Here is an 18,471-nt window from a genome sequence, read left to right as displayed (position 1 = left end):
GATAAAATAACAAAAATCTGTTAACACAAATTTCAAGTTCATTGTTTTTAACTAATCTATAAGCCATAGCTGTGCAGTAGTAAGTCAGCACTCTGTGCCACCGGGGTCCTGCCTTCCACCTTCGCTGATCAGCCACCGATATTCCACCAACAGGCACGGTCATCCCCTTTTTATACAATCTTCAGCTGAAGCCAAAACCGAATGCTCGCGTCCAATACCTCAGAATCAGCCAGTTTTAACGTTTAGGATTAGGCTTCAGTCACTGGGCTTTCCTGTCCTTTCCTCAGGTAATTAAACTGTATTTTTTGGGCTTTGTATAAAAAAATAAGCCCACATTTTTTAGTAAGAAAGCACCTGTAATATAACTCTACAGGACCTGGAGCGTGCTTTGAGGTTCAAATAATGCTGCTTGCTTTCTATTCTAGGCAGAGCAATAAGAAGTAATTAAGTTAAGACAACAAAACTAGTCTTCTCATTTGCCATCTGTAAAACATTTTAGTGCAGGGAAAAATAATATCAAGACTACAGTTTTGAAAACTTTTGTTTGATTAGAGGCATTTTACCTTGTCAGTAAATACGGCGAGAATGAAGCTGGATTGTCCTGCTCAGAAAACATCGGCATGGATCCTCCCATCATCCAGAGGCGGAAATACAACACAAGAATCACCTTCAAAGAACAACATCTTGGTTAGCAACGTGCTACTAAGAACAACTAAGGCCTCCAGCAAATATTGTGATAGCTCTCCATGCTCTGCTCTGTGCCTAGAAGCGAGTCAGCTCTGCAGTTTAGGCAAAATTCAATTTTGCTACCCTATGCAGGGTGACAAACGTGCCAGCCCTCAGCACAGACAGCACACTGTGTTGTGTCCCCCCCTTTCACGTGTGCATTACTGACAGCACCTGGCATATCTCGGCTACCCACGACAAAGCCAGCGTTTTGAAGGACAAATCCGTCACCCTGCTGCAGCTCAGACTGCAGAGTTTTGTTATTGACCTCCACCTAACTACAGCAGGGAAAAACATGGCTGCTGTCTTAAAAGCTATTATCATTCACTCACGCTGGCACAGGCGTAAGGACAAGCTCCATCGCTGTTTCTCATGCTGTGTAATCCTAATCCCTGAAAGGACTTCTGCGGGCTGGCACTCCTCCACCTTTCTGAGAGCCACTCGTCAAGTGACAAGCAAGGGGGTGCAGCTCCTAGAGCGGCACAGGGAGCTGCAGACCCCCGCCAAGGTGCTTGCTCTCTGCCCTGTAGATGTCAAGTCCTGCTTGGAGCGTGGCAAGCAGCAGGTATTTGCAGGCAGAGCTTTTCTTGTCACTCTTACCGAGCCCTGCACCAAAACTAACAGCATGCCACTGAAAAGTCAGCCCAGCGCCAGTGTCCCCCTGTATTTAGGGCAGGAAATACTTACAGATGATTACACGGTTGTAAGGGCAGCCACTATACATTAAAAGAAAATTTGAACCAAAAACATGGCAATATTCTTGCCTCTGCCCAGCTGAAGTTTTCTAGACTATTTTCCAAGACTAACTTTGTATTAAGATCTGCCATCTAAGCTTTCTGAGTCTTTTGGGATACCGCCACGCCATCCTCATTCCCGTCACATACACAGAAATACATGGTCAGTGCATGCGTACTTACATAGCTTATCACCAAAGCAGCTCTCTTCAGAAAAGGCCTTGCAGTATACAAGAAATTCTGGTTGTTATTTGCAGTCAGGTAGCTGAAATAGAAGGAAACAAGTATTTGTTGAAATACTTTGAAACAATGCTTTGTTTTTCAAACTGGAAAAAAGAAGCTGTACATGGTTTTAACCACCCTAAACTAACGTGCAGTAATAATGACATCACTCTTGCACTTCAAAGCTCTTTCCACGCTACTTAAGTAAAATATCGAGACCACTTCAAATAATACACACTATAATACGTTGCAGTTTCCCCATCAAAATCTGGTTTTATTTTGTTTTTTAAATTGTCGAATAACTCAGAAAATCCCCAGATGTGTCTCACTAAGATTGCGGTCTTCAGACTCCCAGAAGACTACACCGAGACACATATTTAAAAGGTCACCCAAACAGAGCAATTCAATTCTAGGCCATGATTAAAATGCAAAAACTCCTCGTTGCCAGCTATCTGCTCAGTCTCTGGAGATGGGAGTAACCGTCTAGCAGAACTGAACTTATTTTAAGCATTATTATTTTTTTAAGTGTATTCTGCACGCTTAAGTTTCATTACGAGTCTGCTGACAAGGTGTTACGATAATTAACTGCACAAACACGCAGGTGGCTTATTGTAGAAGCGTTCATAAAAACCTTCCTGTTTCTCAATGAGTAAAATTAAACGGTATCTGGAGCCAAAACTACACATTTATTTTAATATAGAGTAGAAGCACTTGCCAAATTCTAAGGAGCTTTCTTAATATAACAAACGGTGCCATACCTATGACATTAATTCAATGATAATTCCATTTCTGTTGAACCTTACAGAGGCTTCGTCATTGTAATAAAGGGATGAGAAAAAAAATACAGAAAAAACAACAGGAATATTTTAAGCATATAGGAGCTAGAAAACTATTGGAAAAAATGACAAATAATTTTAAGAAGTTGTAAATATCGAGTAAACAAAATAAATTCAGAGGGAAAACATTTGCGGGTTCCTCTGTGTAACATACAATCAGTAGCAGGACAGTCTATTTAAATGATTTACAAAACCTGCAGCATGAATCACAACACCTGCACACAAGTTACCTTTCCAAGCATGAAAGCATCATACATTTCTCCCATCTAGCATATAAAATGCATCTTATTTCCTCTCCAAATTCCTCAAGACAGTCTATCATCTGATTGCTTCTACCCTTTGAGTCTTTGGGGAAAAAAAAAAAAAAAGATTGCAGCACTTCCTAATGCTGCCACGAGTCTTTAATATCTGGCTTTTTGTTCAGCTTTTCTATAGCAGGAAGTTTGCAAGCCTGGTCACTATGGCAAGATGGAGAAAAGATTACACTGCAGACAAAAGCACCAGGTGAAAAGCCAGCAAGAAACAGAGGCAGCATTTAACGAGAAGAAAGAAGTACATCTGGGTGCTCTCTACGAAATAACGGCTCTTCGGAAAACTTTCCCTAAGCATCATGCCTAAAACTTAGGAACCAAACCATACATTGTAAAGCAAGACAGATGACTTTCAGTCTTTGGTGTCTGTCTACATATTTACAAATGTTGACATTTAAGCAGCGAGTCTGACTTAGTGTCAGACTAGTCTTCAAAGGCCGAACTCCGCAAAGTGCAAAGTTTTTCGAGCTCCCACTGATTTTAATCAGGCTCCAGCAAGTACAAGTGAGATGAAACTAAACCTTCAGCTTTCTCTCTGCATGAAAGGGCAGGTTGGCCTTCAAGTGTTCACCATGGCCCTGCTCCAAAGCCCACCAGAGCCAAAGGGAAAGACTCTCAGTGACTTTAATAGCATTTGGATCAAACCCTCGTCTTTTGTTCCCTACTGGAACCTTTTATGCAGCTCAGCCCCCTCGTGATTTGCAGCAGGAACAGAAGTGTTGGGTTGCATTTTGTTTATATTTTTATGGGTGGAGGGAGGAGAGCCCTCTATTAATCAAGCTGCCTGACTCTTTTCAAGAACCTGTTTTCACTCACTTGTAGTTTTAACTAACTGCAACACTTTGGACAGAAATTTTCCATTACAAATATTTGCTTTAGGTGGAATTATTCTGGGAAAAGATCAGCCAGAACAGTTCAGCTTTTTCTCCAAGACTTCAATTAGAGGAGTGCTTTTATCGGTGTCAAGAAGTCCGCCAATTTCATCCTTGAGAAACTGCATCACCTCACACCAGTGACCTAAAATGCGTGAGTCGGCCACCATCTCCGGACCACGTGTCTGCCACCCCCCAGAACGGCCACCCATGGCTGGGCAAGCTACAAACTCGGGGGGGGGGACGACATGCAGACCCCGCTGCTTTGCCATGCTAGGCAGTGATCTGGCTTTTAACAGATCAAGTGTGCATCAAAGATGTTCCAGCTGGAACAACCACTAGAGACAACAGGCTGTTTGTGAAGGTGGCCCTTCAGCAAGAAGAGTAAACTTCATTTTAGGCTGCTGAGGCTCAGGAAAGCGTGTCTGTGCTTCAGGGCCTTGCAAACACTGATGTAGGTCTGGAGACCACCACAGAGCATAGAGGAACCCTCATTATTACCATCTCTGTTCCCTCTCAAGGCTGGCCTGAGGAGAAAGTTAAAGCCAGAAAATGAATGTAAATGGAGGGCAGTAGTTGCTCTTTCATCCTTGGCAGTGCAGTGCAGGAATGCTTACTCTTTAAAAATCTTGATTTTGACTTTTTTTACCTGCCTATGAGAAACTAAATTGCTGCCCACATCTCACACCTTCCTTGCAGCAAGCATAACACCATGCAAGCTACTAAACAGTTTCAAGGCATGAGTTTATTCAGATTGGTAGGGGTTGGAAGGGACCTCTGGAGATCATCTAGTCCAACCCTCCTGCTAAAGCAGGATCACCTAGAGCAGGTTGCACAGGATCACGTCCAGGTGGGTTTTGAATATCTCCAGAGAAGGAGACTCCACAACCTCTCTGGGCAGCCTCTTCCAGTGCTCTGTCAACTTCACAGTAAAGAAGTTTTTTCTCATGTTCAGCTGGAACTTCCTGTGCTCCAGTTTGTGCCCATTGCCCCTTGTCCTGTCACTGGGCTTCATGGAGAATAGTCTGGCCCCTTCCTCTAGACATCCATCCTTTAGATATTTATAAGCATTGATGAGATCCCCTCTCAGTCTTCTCCAGGCTAAACAGACCCAGCTGTCTCAGCCTTTCCTCATTTTTCCTTATCTGCAAGTCAAAGTTAATTTGAAGTGCTCCACCAAATTGCAAGGTAGCTCTGGCTGCTGCTGAGCAGGCCTTTTAAAAGCATTTCAGAAAATCCTGACAGGCCCCTCACAGTTTATGTTGTGGAGCGGTAACATCTCCAGGAAAAAAAACTCTACATTGACACCAACTGCAAATCACCACTCTGTGCTAGACAGCAGATGGGCAGCAAGCAAGAAGGAACCAGAATGAAAGCAATGGGTAACCGGGAATGGGTGAAGCAAGAGAGATCAGGGAGTCCTGAGCTTTCTGATCCTTCCTCCAAATGCTTTTGCTACTTTGCAGCTTCAGTTAAGAAATTTTTCTTTCCACAATAGTTCAATTAAGCAGCAAAGCTTTTCCATTTTGAGAAAGTTGCTGTCCCAAAGTCTATCTGGAAACCACGAAAGATAACACGGTTCATTGCTTGGGAATCCAGCTGTCCACCCACCAGATCAGCCTGTGGGAGTGGTATAAACGTTATGGGTTATGCTGAATGCATCAAAGCTTTACAAGAACCACGTGGTTTTCCAGAGTATGTTACTGAGGCTACTACTTGTTTCAGGGTAGGTAACTAGTAAAACATCTCATGTCTGGTGCAGGCTAAAAACAACACACAGTTTATGTATTAAAATCAAATGAACTGCAAATGGGACCTGGATGAGGAAGTTTGCTAAATGTCAGTGACACACAGCATGTAAAATGAAGTAGCATTTTACATGTAAAATCGCAGCTTGCAAACACATCTAAAATTATGTTGCACTTCGTTCAGACAACCTTAAGATCAGCCAAAGCTCTTTGTCTTTAGCTAGGACAATCAAAGAAATTACTATTACAACAGTTTAACTGTTTTATACCCGTTTTAAACAGCTGCCTCGTATAAAGTCATTTACAGGTCAGATTTCCACGCATTTGCCAACCACACCAGGCTGCCAAACGTCCCACTGTTCATGGGAACCGCTCCCTATCACCTGCTCCACCCCGCAGAGCTCCCCGTGCCAAAACACACACATGCATTCATTCCCGCGTGAGAGCAGGCCTGGGACGTACGTAGGAAAACTGTATTGATGGTAGCTCCGCGCGGCAAAATGCTACCTCCAGAGCGGGGGGAACATTTCAAGGCGTGGGTCTCCCAGATTTTCATAATGAAATTAGAGGAGGAAATCCAGATCACCAGGTCTGCTAAACGAGTGTGAAAAGAGCCCATTTGGGCAGAGGTTCCACCTCTGCTTCATGCCAGCTTTCCCACAAAGCAAACCGGCATGTAATTGCCTACTTGCTATCTTTTAAAAGCCTTTCAAGAATACTCCCTGAAGCAACCAGAATCACAACAAACAATAAATCCAAGAAATGCTTAATAATGCAGGGACTTCTCTCGCACAGTTCGAGCAGAGGCCAAGACAGATATTTGGCAGCTCCGGCTTCCTGAAAAGCACAGCTCATCCTGAAATCAATTACATCATCAGGGCACTCGGAGGTTTTATAATTGAAGACAGCAGGGTAGGTGGCCTAGTAAAACTCAATACCGTGCAGTTTACAGGAATGTAAACTTTGCTGGTACCAGATGGACTCTGTGTTAATCAAAACAAACTTCTCTAAGAAGCAGGCAGCTTTTTTAATTTGCCTGTACCATTGGAGGCATCTAGGGTTTACGGAAAGGAGCGGGGCAGCCCCTCAGCTGCCGTTCACTGCCACGGCTGTGTGAGCTGTCGCAAACCCTTAACGGCAACGCAGTCATCCTACGCTGCAGCTGACTCAGCTTTGGTATAACATGTGAACTCGCTCTTGTGTTCTCTTTGAAGGCTTTCTCAAGGGAAGCAAACAAACAATTAGGATGCATGATGGATGCTCCCCATCAGGGACATCTAAAAGACCAAGATAAGTACGCAGTAGAACAAGCTTTGGGATTTCAAGAGCTTGTTTTGGCCAGGCCCCTCCACTGTGAGAAGATCCCATTTATATTCTTCTCAGGAAACAGATCAAATTCCCAGCAACCGCCACTTTCAAAACTCTAATACTAAAGGAAGACATCGGAAGAATGAGTATAAAAGCAAGGCTGTTAACTTAGTCTTAATTATTGATAACAGTAAGACACCTCTAATCAATACATTTTTAAACTTAGAAGGGGCTATTTTAAGTGAATGTCAAAAGCTTTAGGTCATTGGTAGATGCACACCTATTTCCAAACCTGTTTGACAGACTCCCCTGCTGAGAATACACAAGTTTTACAGCGGCCATATTTTGTCTATAGAGACCACCTTACCTTTTCTACTTAAAGAGGACTTCCTTATAACCTGTCCAGCCAAATAAATCTTATATTGAAGAAATAACTTTTCAACCTAGCTCGGCCTATATTCCTCCTTGAGGACAACCATCGAAGGGCAACTGTATGTGATAACCCAGGGAGAAACCTGGAATGAAAATCCATTGTGGATTAAAAAAATTGAATAAAAAAAAAGGAAAAACCAATATATTCCAGACATGTCTGGATTTTTAACTTGCTTAAAATACCTGTCAATGCAGGAACATAAAATACCAGTCATAGCTACAAGTTTTGCAAAAGAGAAGAAAGAAAAGCCCCCCTGCTTCTTTCTTTATGAGTAGTCCTGACATTCTGTGCAGCGTACGTGTGGCATCCCTGCTCCTTATCTCCCTGGAGAGCCTTAAACCCCAGCCACCACTACCCACGCAGACCCAGATGCATAAACACACACAAACAGAAGCAGGTTTACCAACTCTTTGGGAGGTCATGGAGAGATTTTATGAAAGTCACAACTGTTTTAACTCATTTGCACTGATAATGTCACATATTCTTTGTGTACATTTTCAGTTGTGACCGCATTTGGAGTTCTTGCTGTTCCTTGGATTTTCAAGGAAAGCAGACCAGGGCATAACTGCATTGGCATACACAGCAGAGAAGGTGATCTCACTCGTGGCTTTTCCTGATTCTTTTAGGCAACATACGTACCACATTGTCTGTGGGATGAAAGTGGAGGAAGAAAACTTGGAGGAACAGTGACAGGAAGAGAGGGAGGCACAGTGAGGGATCAGGAGTAGAAAAAGAAAAAAAAGAAAGTAACAAAATGCACTTAATGGATCAAAGATGTGACCAAGAAGATGAAAAAGGGCTTCCTTTCATACCAGACATTCCACCGACGAGGAGGAGACAAGGTGGAGCAGGACTAACAGGAAAAATAAGACCTCATCAAAGCACGGCCACCTTCTGCCAGATCTCAGGAAACCAAAGCACCGTGCCTGCAATTTAAAGCTTCCATCGATTTCAGCCATTTTATTTCCTCTGCATTACACACACCTGAGGCACTGAAATCCAGCGCTAGGCTCGTTCTTCCCTCTCCTAGCCCAGTTAAGGGCTGGTAGAGAGGTATTTCAAGTAACTGCATTATAAGCAGCACTGATAGCAGCTTTGGCTGCTCCACACATTCAACTACAAACTCCTATTTTCAGCTGCTTGTTCTTCTGACAAGCTTTATTCATTCAGGCTGAAAGTTTTCCCTTCCAGGAGCTTATGTCAAGCTGAAATTGTTTTCTTCCTTGAAAGTATCAGGTAAAACAGGCTGTTCTTGAAAAAGCAATTAGAGAGATCTGCCCATATCGACAAAGTCGTGCAACCACTTTTTTGGGAAAACTTCAGTGGTTCCATACTTTGGAGCAGGGATATGAAATTTAGTAGAGGGACTGCAGAGATGCTCCTGTTGTTGCTTTCAGTGACAACTCTGCTTCTGGGCACGTGACAAGTTACTGGGAAAAAAAAAAAATCTCCATTTGCAATGCTTACTAGAGATTTGTATCAATTCCCCAGGGTCTCTAGTCCTACCAAACACCATCTAGTAGGAGTCTGCAGGAACAGCATCAGGCTCTCCTTGCATTGCTCCTGGAAAGCCATTGAGATAGGAGACTCTCTCTCCTGCAATGCCTGTAGCCAACCTGGAGAAAGGCATTTGCTTGGACTGCGGAGGGCTGAAAATTTGTGTCTGAAGAGGAGGCTATGTATGTGTTACAAAGAAGAGAGGGGATAAAGGAGAAAGAAAGGAAAGTAGGCACAAAGAGGAAAGGGGTGGGAACAAAGAGGAGCCCGGCAGGAGAGAAAGGAAGAGAAAAATGGAGATACAGGGAGATATTCAGACCTCTGCTGCTGTCAGAGATCCAGTGGCAGTATCCAAAAATCTGCTGCCACTGGAGCTCCATTCACTTGCGTCCCCAGTGAGCATGCAGGAGCTGGACTGCAGCAACGGAGGCAGTTAAGAGCCCACCCTCCCCAGAGCAGCTCTGCTTATGAAAGCAACTGTGCTTTCAACAAACCAATCTAGCACGAGCAGATGGATCCAAAACCACAAAGGATAGCCAGGACTCCTGCAGACTGACTGCTGCCTTTGTGTCTTTGCACAGGAAAGAGCTGGCAGCTCTCAAATACAGCCTTCATAGAATCATAGAATGGTTTGGGTTGGAAGGGACCTTAAAGATCATGCGGTTCCAACCCCCCTGCCATGGGCAGGGACACCCTCGACTAGCCCACATTGCCCAAAGCCCCATCCAACCTGGTCTTGAACACTTCCAGGGATGGGGCATCCACAACTTCTCTGGGCAACCTGTTCCACTGCCTCACCACCCTCACAGTAAAGAATTTCTTCCTTACACCTAATCTAAATCTACTCTACTTCTTCCCCAAAACACAGCACAGCATCCATGGGCCAGACTGGCTCTGCAGGGCCAGGCCTGGTAAAGGGGCTGCTTGCAGGCTCACCGTGCATGGTCAGCGAGCATGGGGTCTGCAAGGTATCTAAAACACGCTCCCTAATCACAAAAACTAACTCACTCACCAGCTTTTATGTGAAGAGGGGAGGAGGTTATCCTCCACTCATGCACAAGGCTCTGTTACTGTGACTGGAAATTATTGAGGTGTCCTTGAGAATCAAGTGTCCTAGTAAAAATTTACAAACAAGCCATAAAAGATGCAGAGGCTTGCTGCGTTGTTTTGATGCTCTCCGAAAACCATTTCATGTCAGAAAACACACACACTGGTCCAACTAGTCTGTTAATTTACAGAAGAAACCATGGTGGCTTTAAAATTATGTATGTGGAATTAGGGAATTAAGGCTCTAACTTTTTGCTATTGTCTTTGCCCAGGACACCAGTAAGCAAACTTAAAAAAAAAGAAAAAAAATCAATTGAGAAATTTAAAAGTTTACAACAGGACAGAAGACGAATAAATCCATTCTATCAGTAAAATATGGCAGAGAAAGAGCACAGCAATCAATGTCTGTGAGACTGTCAGTCTCTTTCTGATGAGCCTCCCCCACTCCGCACAGGAGAGGAAAGTTACACACCTCAAAGTAGGAAATAATACACATACCACTGCTAGCAACAGCAAACCATCCTGGATTCAAATACAGTGCCAGAACAGATCAAATAAGGAACGGAGGGGAAAAAACAACATAGAGAACAGGACAAAACAGAAGGCACCATATTCAGGCAGTCTGCCTTCTTCTCGTGGACAAACACACAGCACCACGCAGGCAACCAGCCCCCAGAAAACCCAGCGAGGACTTCGGTGAGGAGTGGAGTCCAGCAGTAAATATGCCCGGCGAAGGCAGGGGCCCAAGCACCCAGCCCCGAGGCGGGGATGGATGCATTTGCCCCTACCACCACCCACGAGGAGATGCTGGGAACAGAAGAGAGCTCCCCTAGAGAAAAGGCCCATCACCTCCTCCACACATCAGCCCTAAAAAAAGTGATAGGCACTGATGAGAAGCATAGGGGCAGGTAAGGGTCAGCTGCTCCAAATCCCAGCTCCTGAAACAACTCTTTAAGGAATTTAAATAACTTACTAGTACACAGTTTGACTTGAGGAAGGATGGAAAGAAAGCAAACTTTTACAGCTGAGCCTGCTTTCAATCAGGGCAAATGCTTAGTTGTTTTATTTTTTTCTTAAATATATTTGCTGAACTGAATGATATTTTTTAAGTCATCATTTGGGGTCAGCCCAAAAAGAAATTTTTTGCAACGCTCGGAGAGGCACATAATGTTTTAGTTGTGAGCATTTCTGGTAAATCAAGTGAAAGCGGTAAGTGAAAGTCTGGTTTCAGAAGGAGACATGAGCACAATTTGCAAAGAAATGTGGGGAGGAAATACGCGCCTGAAACTCCCTGTAAATGTAGCCTGAAGAGTATTGCTTTATTTCAAAACCTATTTGTTTTGAATTTTTTAAAATTCATCCATAATTTACTTGTAATCCAAAACTACTTGTCAAATTCAATTTAAACTCACATTTTTTCACTGAATTGGAGAGAAGGTAAAATCACGCCTCTGCAGTTTGAATCCTTGCCTGAGAGAAGAAGATGTAAAGAGGAGCAGTTGTCACACTGCTGTGATGGGGTGGAGGGGGACTGTGGACCTTCAGGACAGTAAAACAGAGAGTGTACGGGGAGTTCACCAGCGCTAATGTCCCAGACCCAATTTACAGACATCTAGAAACAAACAGCAAGCGATAATGAGACATTCATGCGTTTGATAATCTTCCCCCCTCCCCTGGCTGCCTCTGCCTTAGGACAGCAAGCTCTAAGGGCTGGGTTAAAGGACCATGTTAGCACGGGCTTTGCGGGAGCAGGTAGCGAGCAAGGAGAGAGCAAGAGCTAGCGTACAGGGCACTACTGCAATAGCAACAGTTTGCTTGGAAAAGGTGTTAATGAAGACTGAAAAGCTTGAGTGGATTCCCCCGAAAATGCTCTCTAAATTAAAAGAGGCTATAACCTATTCATTTACACTGAGAATTTTCCCAAATTCACACGATGAAAAGGGATGGCTCCTGGTTGCATCCAGCCTGTCTGTCAAAAGCCACCAGTGGCAGAGACACTAAATTCAGCTGTATTGTCCTCAAACTGAATTTTCCACAAACTTTTCCTTCAAAATGAAACCCATGCATCAGCTACTTTAAAAACAGTTTACTGGATGTCAATGCGAAATACTTCAGGAAGAAGGTATTTCCTTTCCGGAAAATTCTTAATCTGACATTTGATCTGGCGTGTCCCTTTGCTTCTGTCAGATTAAATAAAGCAATCCGTAAATATGTCACAGCCATCTCTAAATACAAAATAAATGGTAAAAAAAAAAACCAACCCTTCCTCACTCTTTTCTTGTTAGGAAACTGTCTGTTATTTTTAACATCCTCAAAAATAGCTTGTTCTTTTTAAATATGAATGACACGAGTCTGTTAGCAATATAGCAAAGAAGCTAAATAACGTTCTTCAGAGCTGGTATCCCTTCAGAGAAACTTTTTGATGTTTGCAATCAAATGCAACTCAATGCCAAAGTTATACGGCAACACAGAAAGAATCTGAAAGAAAACAATTCAAAAATTGGCAGCAAATGACTTCTTTTGTCAGCAGCCCTGTAAGTAAATTGTGCCTGTGCTATTACTGTTGGCATGAAATACCAAACACTATACTTCCAACAACTTTTATCTCTTGTCGCTTTTCCACACAATCATCTACACACAAATGCTTAAACTCTTCAAATTAAAAATGGACCAGTTCTTTCATCACAGGCACTCGTGGTTCAGTTATGACAGGGTTCATCTGTGAAAAATAAAAATTAAAATCCGCAATAGCCAGTAAAGATTAGTGGCTCGCTTTAAATGGATTTCCTCTGCAAAGCTATTCTTTATATCTCATCTAAACAGATAATAAATGGTAAAAGCCAAAAGCACATCAATAAAAGAATAATTCTGAAACTTGGCAGAATTAGAAAAAATAATTACATTTTATCCTATTTTGACCACAATTCAGTCGCATCTATTGCCAGATAAGACCACAAATATTCCAGTCTTCTTTAAGTCACTAGAGATGTTTGCTTTGAACTGCATTGGCAACTTCCAAAAATAAGGAGTAGCAAGAAAACAACATCATTTTGTAGTCTCCATCTCCACAGAAGTGGGTTTAAATTCTGATATTTAAAAGTCTGGCAAGCATGAAAGATCCTGCATAGCTGTTCACAGGAAAGCTCACGGGATGTTGCGCTCAGCCAAAAACATGAGCAGCTTCTGCCCTGGGGATTTTGCAGCAACTTGTAACGCACCCCCCCCTCCTCTCAACCACATCAAACTTTACAGGATGGTGCTGGAGCTGACACCCGTTAACGTTCAGGTGCGTATTTGCAGGGACAACTAAACCTTCCCGTGTAACTGAGACCCTCTCTTCCCCAGACACTCCACACTAGAAGACATGTCACCCACTTGGCTTGAAGGAAACCCATGAAAGGGCATCGCGAAGTTTGTTCGAGGCTTTGTCACCCTCCGATGCAGCCACAGTCTGGGCTGTTCTGGTAAGCCATGACCAAGATCAGTTTAACAAGGTCATCTCATCCCTTCCACAGCCCCACCATGCAACGCACCTCTGCGCTGCCGAAGGGACACCCGCTCTGACCACCATGTGGGGCATCCTCCGGCATCACACCTGTCCCACAAGCCAACCAAAAGGAGGGTGTGAGGGTGTGGGCAGGCAAGCCCTGGTGGGCAAGAAGAAGGAGCCACGCACGGTGGGAAAGGTTGTAGGTCCCTCAGAAGATACTCCTGTACTCTGTGCTTGTCTGGACTCCAGAAAGTGATGGGATCTGGTCAAAAATGGTGCAGATGTCCAGACAAGAAGACACAGGTGATGGAGGAGGGGAACGGCGAGAAGTGGTATCAGAGCTACCACAAACACATCTGCTCATTCTTAAGGGACACCAGTGGTTTTTGGCACTACTGCTGCACCGACACAGCCAGGACCTCAGCCTCGAGGTCCACCAGAAGAGTCGTTATGGAAGAACAACAACGCAGCCTCTGCTCCACAGCGTGGCGGCAGTCCCGTTGCAGCTAAGGCAGGAAAACAGACTCTCCCAAATTCACTTGTAAAGATGCCCCAGGACAAGCAATGCTGCAACAAAACTGATCTAAAGACTCACATAAATTTGCTCTCAGGAAACAGACATTTTCATTAAACTAACCGATTCTCTCTCTTTTCTTGTTCCACTTTAATATTTGCACTGCATATGTTTGATCCTCTTATTAAACACAATAAATAGGCCCTTGCTGAATAATTAAGAAAAAAGTATCAGCCAGCGTGGGTAATATTGCCAACCAAGACTGAACACAGAGAGCTGCTGTTATTTCTGTATTTGAGTTATTGATTAAATGTAACATCCATAAAGCAGCAATCAATCAGAATTGCTATTCCGCAAACATTCCCAGAGAAATAAAGACTTGTTCCAAGTGCCAATCACACATACTCTTGTGGTTAAAATGCAATTAAACAAGTAAAGCATCCAATATACCCACAAGCTAAACAAAAACAAATCACAGAAACCTGAACTACGAAGCAAAAACAAAGGCAAGATTTTTTAAAACATACTTCAAAATGAAAAAGTGTCAATACAGGCTGTTATTGGTAAGCCATTGTAAAAACTTTCAAATTACATGTATATGTGTTATTTATACAGAGGGAAAAGGGTCTTTTTCTAAAATATGTCTCAGTAGGAAAAATATTCTGAAACAGTAAGGCTATTACTTATTCCAGAAAACTGTCTTTCTTTTTTATACTTCCTGGTTTACTTTTGAAGTTCTTTTTAAGCAGTGAAAAGGATGGGAAGAAAAACATTCCTGAATTAACCATGTAAAACTCTTGCCCTCGGACCCTGAGGAAAGAAGGTTATCCTGAGAAAAATAATAGAGTAGGAATAATACCAAACAAATGTACCGATTTAGCAGTCTTGGTTTGATGACCAGAAATTAAATACAGAGATCAACATCTCATCCGACGGCCGTCAGACTCACAGAGAGCGAAGAGGCAGAGCCAGAGGCGGAAGCCACGCGGGGGGGGGCGGGGGGACACACCAGGGACGGCTCCGGCAGGACCCCGCACCCCAACCAAGCTCCGGCAAGCCCTGCACACCGCCATCGCCCACCGAGGGAGGAGGCCAGCCACGCATCTTCACTGAGAGCACAAGCCTTCAAATCACACTTAGCTTGTGGATCCCGTGTGGGTAAGAAAGGCCCAGTCTCCGAACCAACAGCAGTTCCTATTAAATTTGACCATCGCCCACCCCTCCCGTGGTGCTTAGCATAGGAGGCACCTACACCACGGCCACCAGCCCTGGTTCAGAGCTTCTCCTCTCTGGCGAAGAGCCTCTAACCTGCCTTGCTCAGGGCAGGGGGTTACTGCAGTGTTTTCGGAGGGGCAGAGAAGCGGTGGAGAGGAGTTTACCTGGGTGGCTGCTGCCTCTCAAAGCTTGTGCTCTGAGGAGCACGAGCTCGCCCAAGCACGCTTTACTTGAGCAAAGCTATTGCGTCTGCTTCAGCTTTCTTTCCTTGAATTGATAGCTCAGGGCTACGATGGAGAAGGCAGAAAAGGGCACTTTTCACAAGGGCCAGAAAGAAACGGATTTTACGAGAAGGATGGAGCGAACCAAGGCAAAGTGTTGATGAACATACTGTGCTTCAGGCAACTTAATAAAACTTACATTAGAAAAATCACTACAAATAATCTGCATCAGTTTAAAGTCTTGACAGAACCATACGAGTTGCATTACCCCATAGGCTGCTCACCTCAGGTAAAAAGCAAAATTGTGCCTAATTCACCAGTACCTATTACAGGGCAATAACCTGCTGCTCCCTTTGTTTGTTTGTTGGGGTTTTTTAGCCTCTAATGAGCTTGTTTTAGTGCCCTGAGCAGATACAGGAGTCTCTTCCCTTCGCAAACAGCCACCTGACAGCACGCCAGGGCGGCTGTCTCCAGAATTAGGACAGAGACATCGAAACGCACAGAGGCAAATTGATCTGATCGATCTCTCAGAGAGTTGAGAAGCACACGGTCCTCGGAGACCTTTATTTTTTCAATCTGCAATGAAAGGGCCTGGCAGTAAACTGGAGAGAGCCAGTTTTATAAGCTGGGAGGGAAATGATTATAGAACTGTAGCAGTTTGGGGATCTTCCAGCTGGTTTAAATGATTTGGCTTCCTTACGAACATTTTGAAGGGGAGAGAAAAAAAGAAAAGAAAAGAAGAAAAAAAAAAAGAAAACTCCTGAAGGTCAGCCGTAAGTGCTATAGGTATTGCATGAAACTGAGTCCTCAATTTGTTCCTCAAACATTTAATGTAAAGATGGGGACCGGGGGAGGAAGGAGGAATAGAGAGGGGGAATGGGAGTTACTGCATTCGTATGTAAATGCAGATTAAAGAAGCAGACCATCTCCTGCAGTATCTTACACAAATGAGCAATATCAAGAGAGGGACCAGAGAGGAATGCCATGTACCCCGAGCTCCCCTGACCACAGCGGGCAGGCACTCAGGTGAGGTGTAAACTCAGGGTCCCCCAGAAAGCGCTGAACTGGCCCCACTCTGCCACCGCTCAAAGGGCGGCTTTTACTGCTGGGTGAACTTACCACTTCCCGAAGGGAACCGTAGCCGATTCTTTGCCTCCTTTGTTTGGTTTTCCCTTTTTATTACACAGGCCGAGCTGTTATATGTGCCATACGAATAGTTTCGCAGGGAAGCAGTAAAATTTCCAAAATGCTCAGAGAGGAAGGGGGTGTTTGTTTCAAGTTGAAACTTTTTGGTTATTTCAACCTAGATTTGCAACTTTGCCGGCCCCAGTTGCATTTTTGCAAGCTCAAGAAATACAAGTGGCCTTGTATTGACCAACCTTCAGCAATCCAGGCTGGTGGGGACAAGGAGCAGCATCTTAATAGCCTCCTCTTTCTATTCCCACCCCTGGGAAAAGTGTGACTGTTATTGAATCTAACTCTTTTTCTACATTTCTTATTTAGAAGATGTCCGAAATAGAAACAAAACATGCTGTTCACAGAAATTTTTTTTTTCCTTTTTGTTTTGTGTGTTGGGCTTTTTTTTTTCAGATGGCTAGGGTTAATAATAAAAAACAGTTTAGTTTAAGCAAAGCTTTTCAGGATGTCCAGGTTTTGGGGGTTTTTTCTATTAGGATGAATCTAATAAATTAATTTTCATCCTGTTGGGAGTCAGCAGGAGCTCATTCTTGTTCCCTCCTTCCTCCAAGGTCAGCAGGCCACACTCTGCTTTGGTTCCTTCCTGGCACAAGCTGCACTCTGATTTTGGCAGCTCCCTTTACTCATCTCCTGGGCACAGAGCAAGGCTTTCGGCCGACTCCGTGGTTCTAACCTGATGCAAATGTGGGTGTGCATGGAAGTATTTCAAACATGTAATTGGGATTCTGTGTATGCCTCTCCGGTAATACCTCCAGAATAAGGACTGTATTGTACCAGATCACATCCCTTGCCTCAGCCAGCCATCCCCCAATTACACACAAAGCCACTTTAAAACTCAGCCGTGCCAGATATTCATTTATTTCAATTTCTTCTTCTCTCTTACTTACTATACGAGGCCACATCTGATGTAAGTAGTATGAGCATCCACCAAGTTATGGAAAAGGAAGTCGAAACCCTACAGACTCCATCCCTCTTTCACTTCTGTCAACGACCACCTCTTGCTGATTTCACAGCAGGAATCATGACTCCTTTCCACTTCGTTATTATTATTTTTAAAAACAACTTTTGGTAGAGGGCCAGCACTTGATGAAGAACGAGACAATCTCACCAGGTGCTGTTCACCCGTGTCCTGCCAGCATTCCTGGCACTAACCAACCCACCGCTCAGTATTTACAATGCTTGTGCAAGCACATCAAAGTGCTCACACCCGGGAGGATGCTCCCTCTCCTGCGCTCTTTGCTCTGCCCCTGCAGTTATCACCAGACAGCATGCACTGGGAGTCTGACAGATCTGCTCTCCCAAAACAAAGCACTGCAAGCCACACACTAAAACCCCAGTGAAAGCTGTTGGAAACCCCTGCAAGAGTATCGGCAGCAGAGGGGTATTCAGAAAGGCTAACTTTTGCCAAGGGAAATGAGCCTCCTCACGCGCCCTTTGGATCAGGAGCAAAGGGGAGGAGAGGGCTGATGCAGAGTCATCCTTCCCTCTGAGTCACCCCTTGGGGACCCTCTTTCTCTCCATCAGCTACAGAGGGAGCTCACCTCCCTCAAAACCCACGCTGCCCAGACACAGCTCAGGCTCTGACAAAAATAATTAGAACTACTGATGGAGAAAAAAACACCTTTTGGGTCTGGTATTTATTGAGCAAAAGAGTTCAGAATACTTTCAACCTCTTGGCAACCCTGCCTTTGAGTTCCCAGCAATTGATGCCAGCTTTGATGGAAAAATATGTTGCTGAGCCTCAAAAAGCGAGGGGCTAGCTTTTCCTTTGCTGCTCTGTGGGTCAAAGAGACAGATTCATAAAATGGAAAAGCTTCTGTCATCTCACAATACCAGTACACAGACAGACTGCCTCTTGACAGGAAAAAAAAATAATAAAAAGCCTACAAATAACGTTGATATGGTAACACGTTTAAAATCAGTAATGAGAAGGCCAGAGGAGAGCTTATCCAGAGCCCCAAGTGCCAGCCAGTCTTACAGCACTTTGGCAGAGGCAACTCTGGAAAAACAAGGTGGGCATATTTGCTTTGTGGCTTGCAGATCGTGTCGATGCGATTGTACCTCAGTCATCTGCTTCAGCCGAGACCCAGAGACCGAAGA

At 44.1% G+C, this 18,471-nt stretch overlaps 1 protein-coding gene across 1 annotated transcript in view; it reads right to left on the bottom strand.

The window, feature by feature from the left end:
* Positions 1-18,471, bottom strand: part of TMTC1 (transmembrane O-mannosyltransferase targeting cadherins 1) — a 149,021-nt gene that overhangs the window by 90,887 nt on the left and 39,663 nt on the right. Inside the window, exons 6-7 of the mRNA XM_054840856.1 lie at positions 1,644-1,725; positions 564-667 (exon numbers count right to left, since the gene is read on the bottom strand). Coding sequence (XP_054696831.1) covers positions 564-667; positions 1,644-1,725 — 186 coding nt within the window. The remainder of the gene's footprint in view (positions 1-563; positions 668-1,643; positions 1,726-18,471) is intronic.

This window comes from Grus americana, chromosome 1, assembly GCF_028858705.1.
Source record: "Grus americana isolate bGruAme1 chromosome 1, bGruAme1.mat, whole genome shotgun sequence".
Lineage (NCBI taxonomy): Eukaryota > Metazoa > Chordata > Aves > Gruiformes > Gruidae > Grus > Grus americana.
This window is presented reverse-complemented; position numbering and strand designations above follow the sequence as displayed.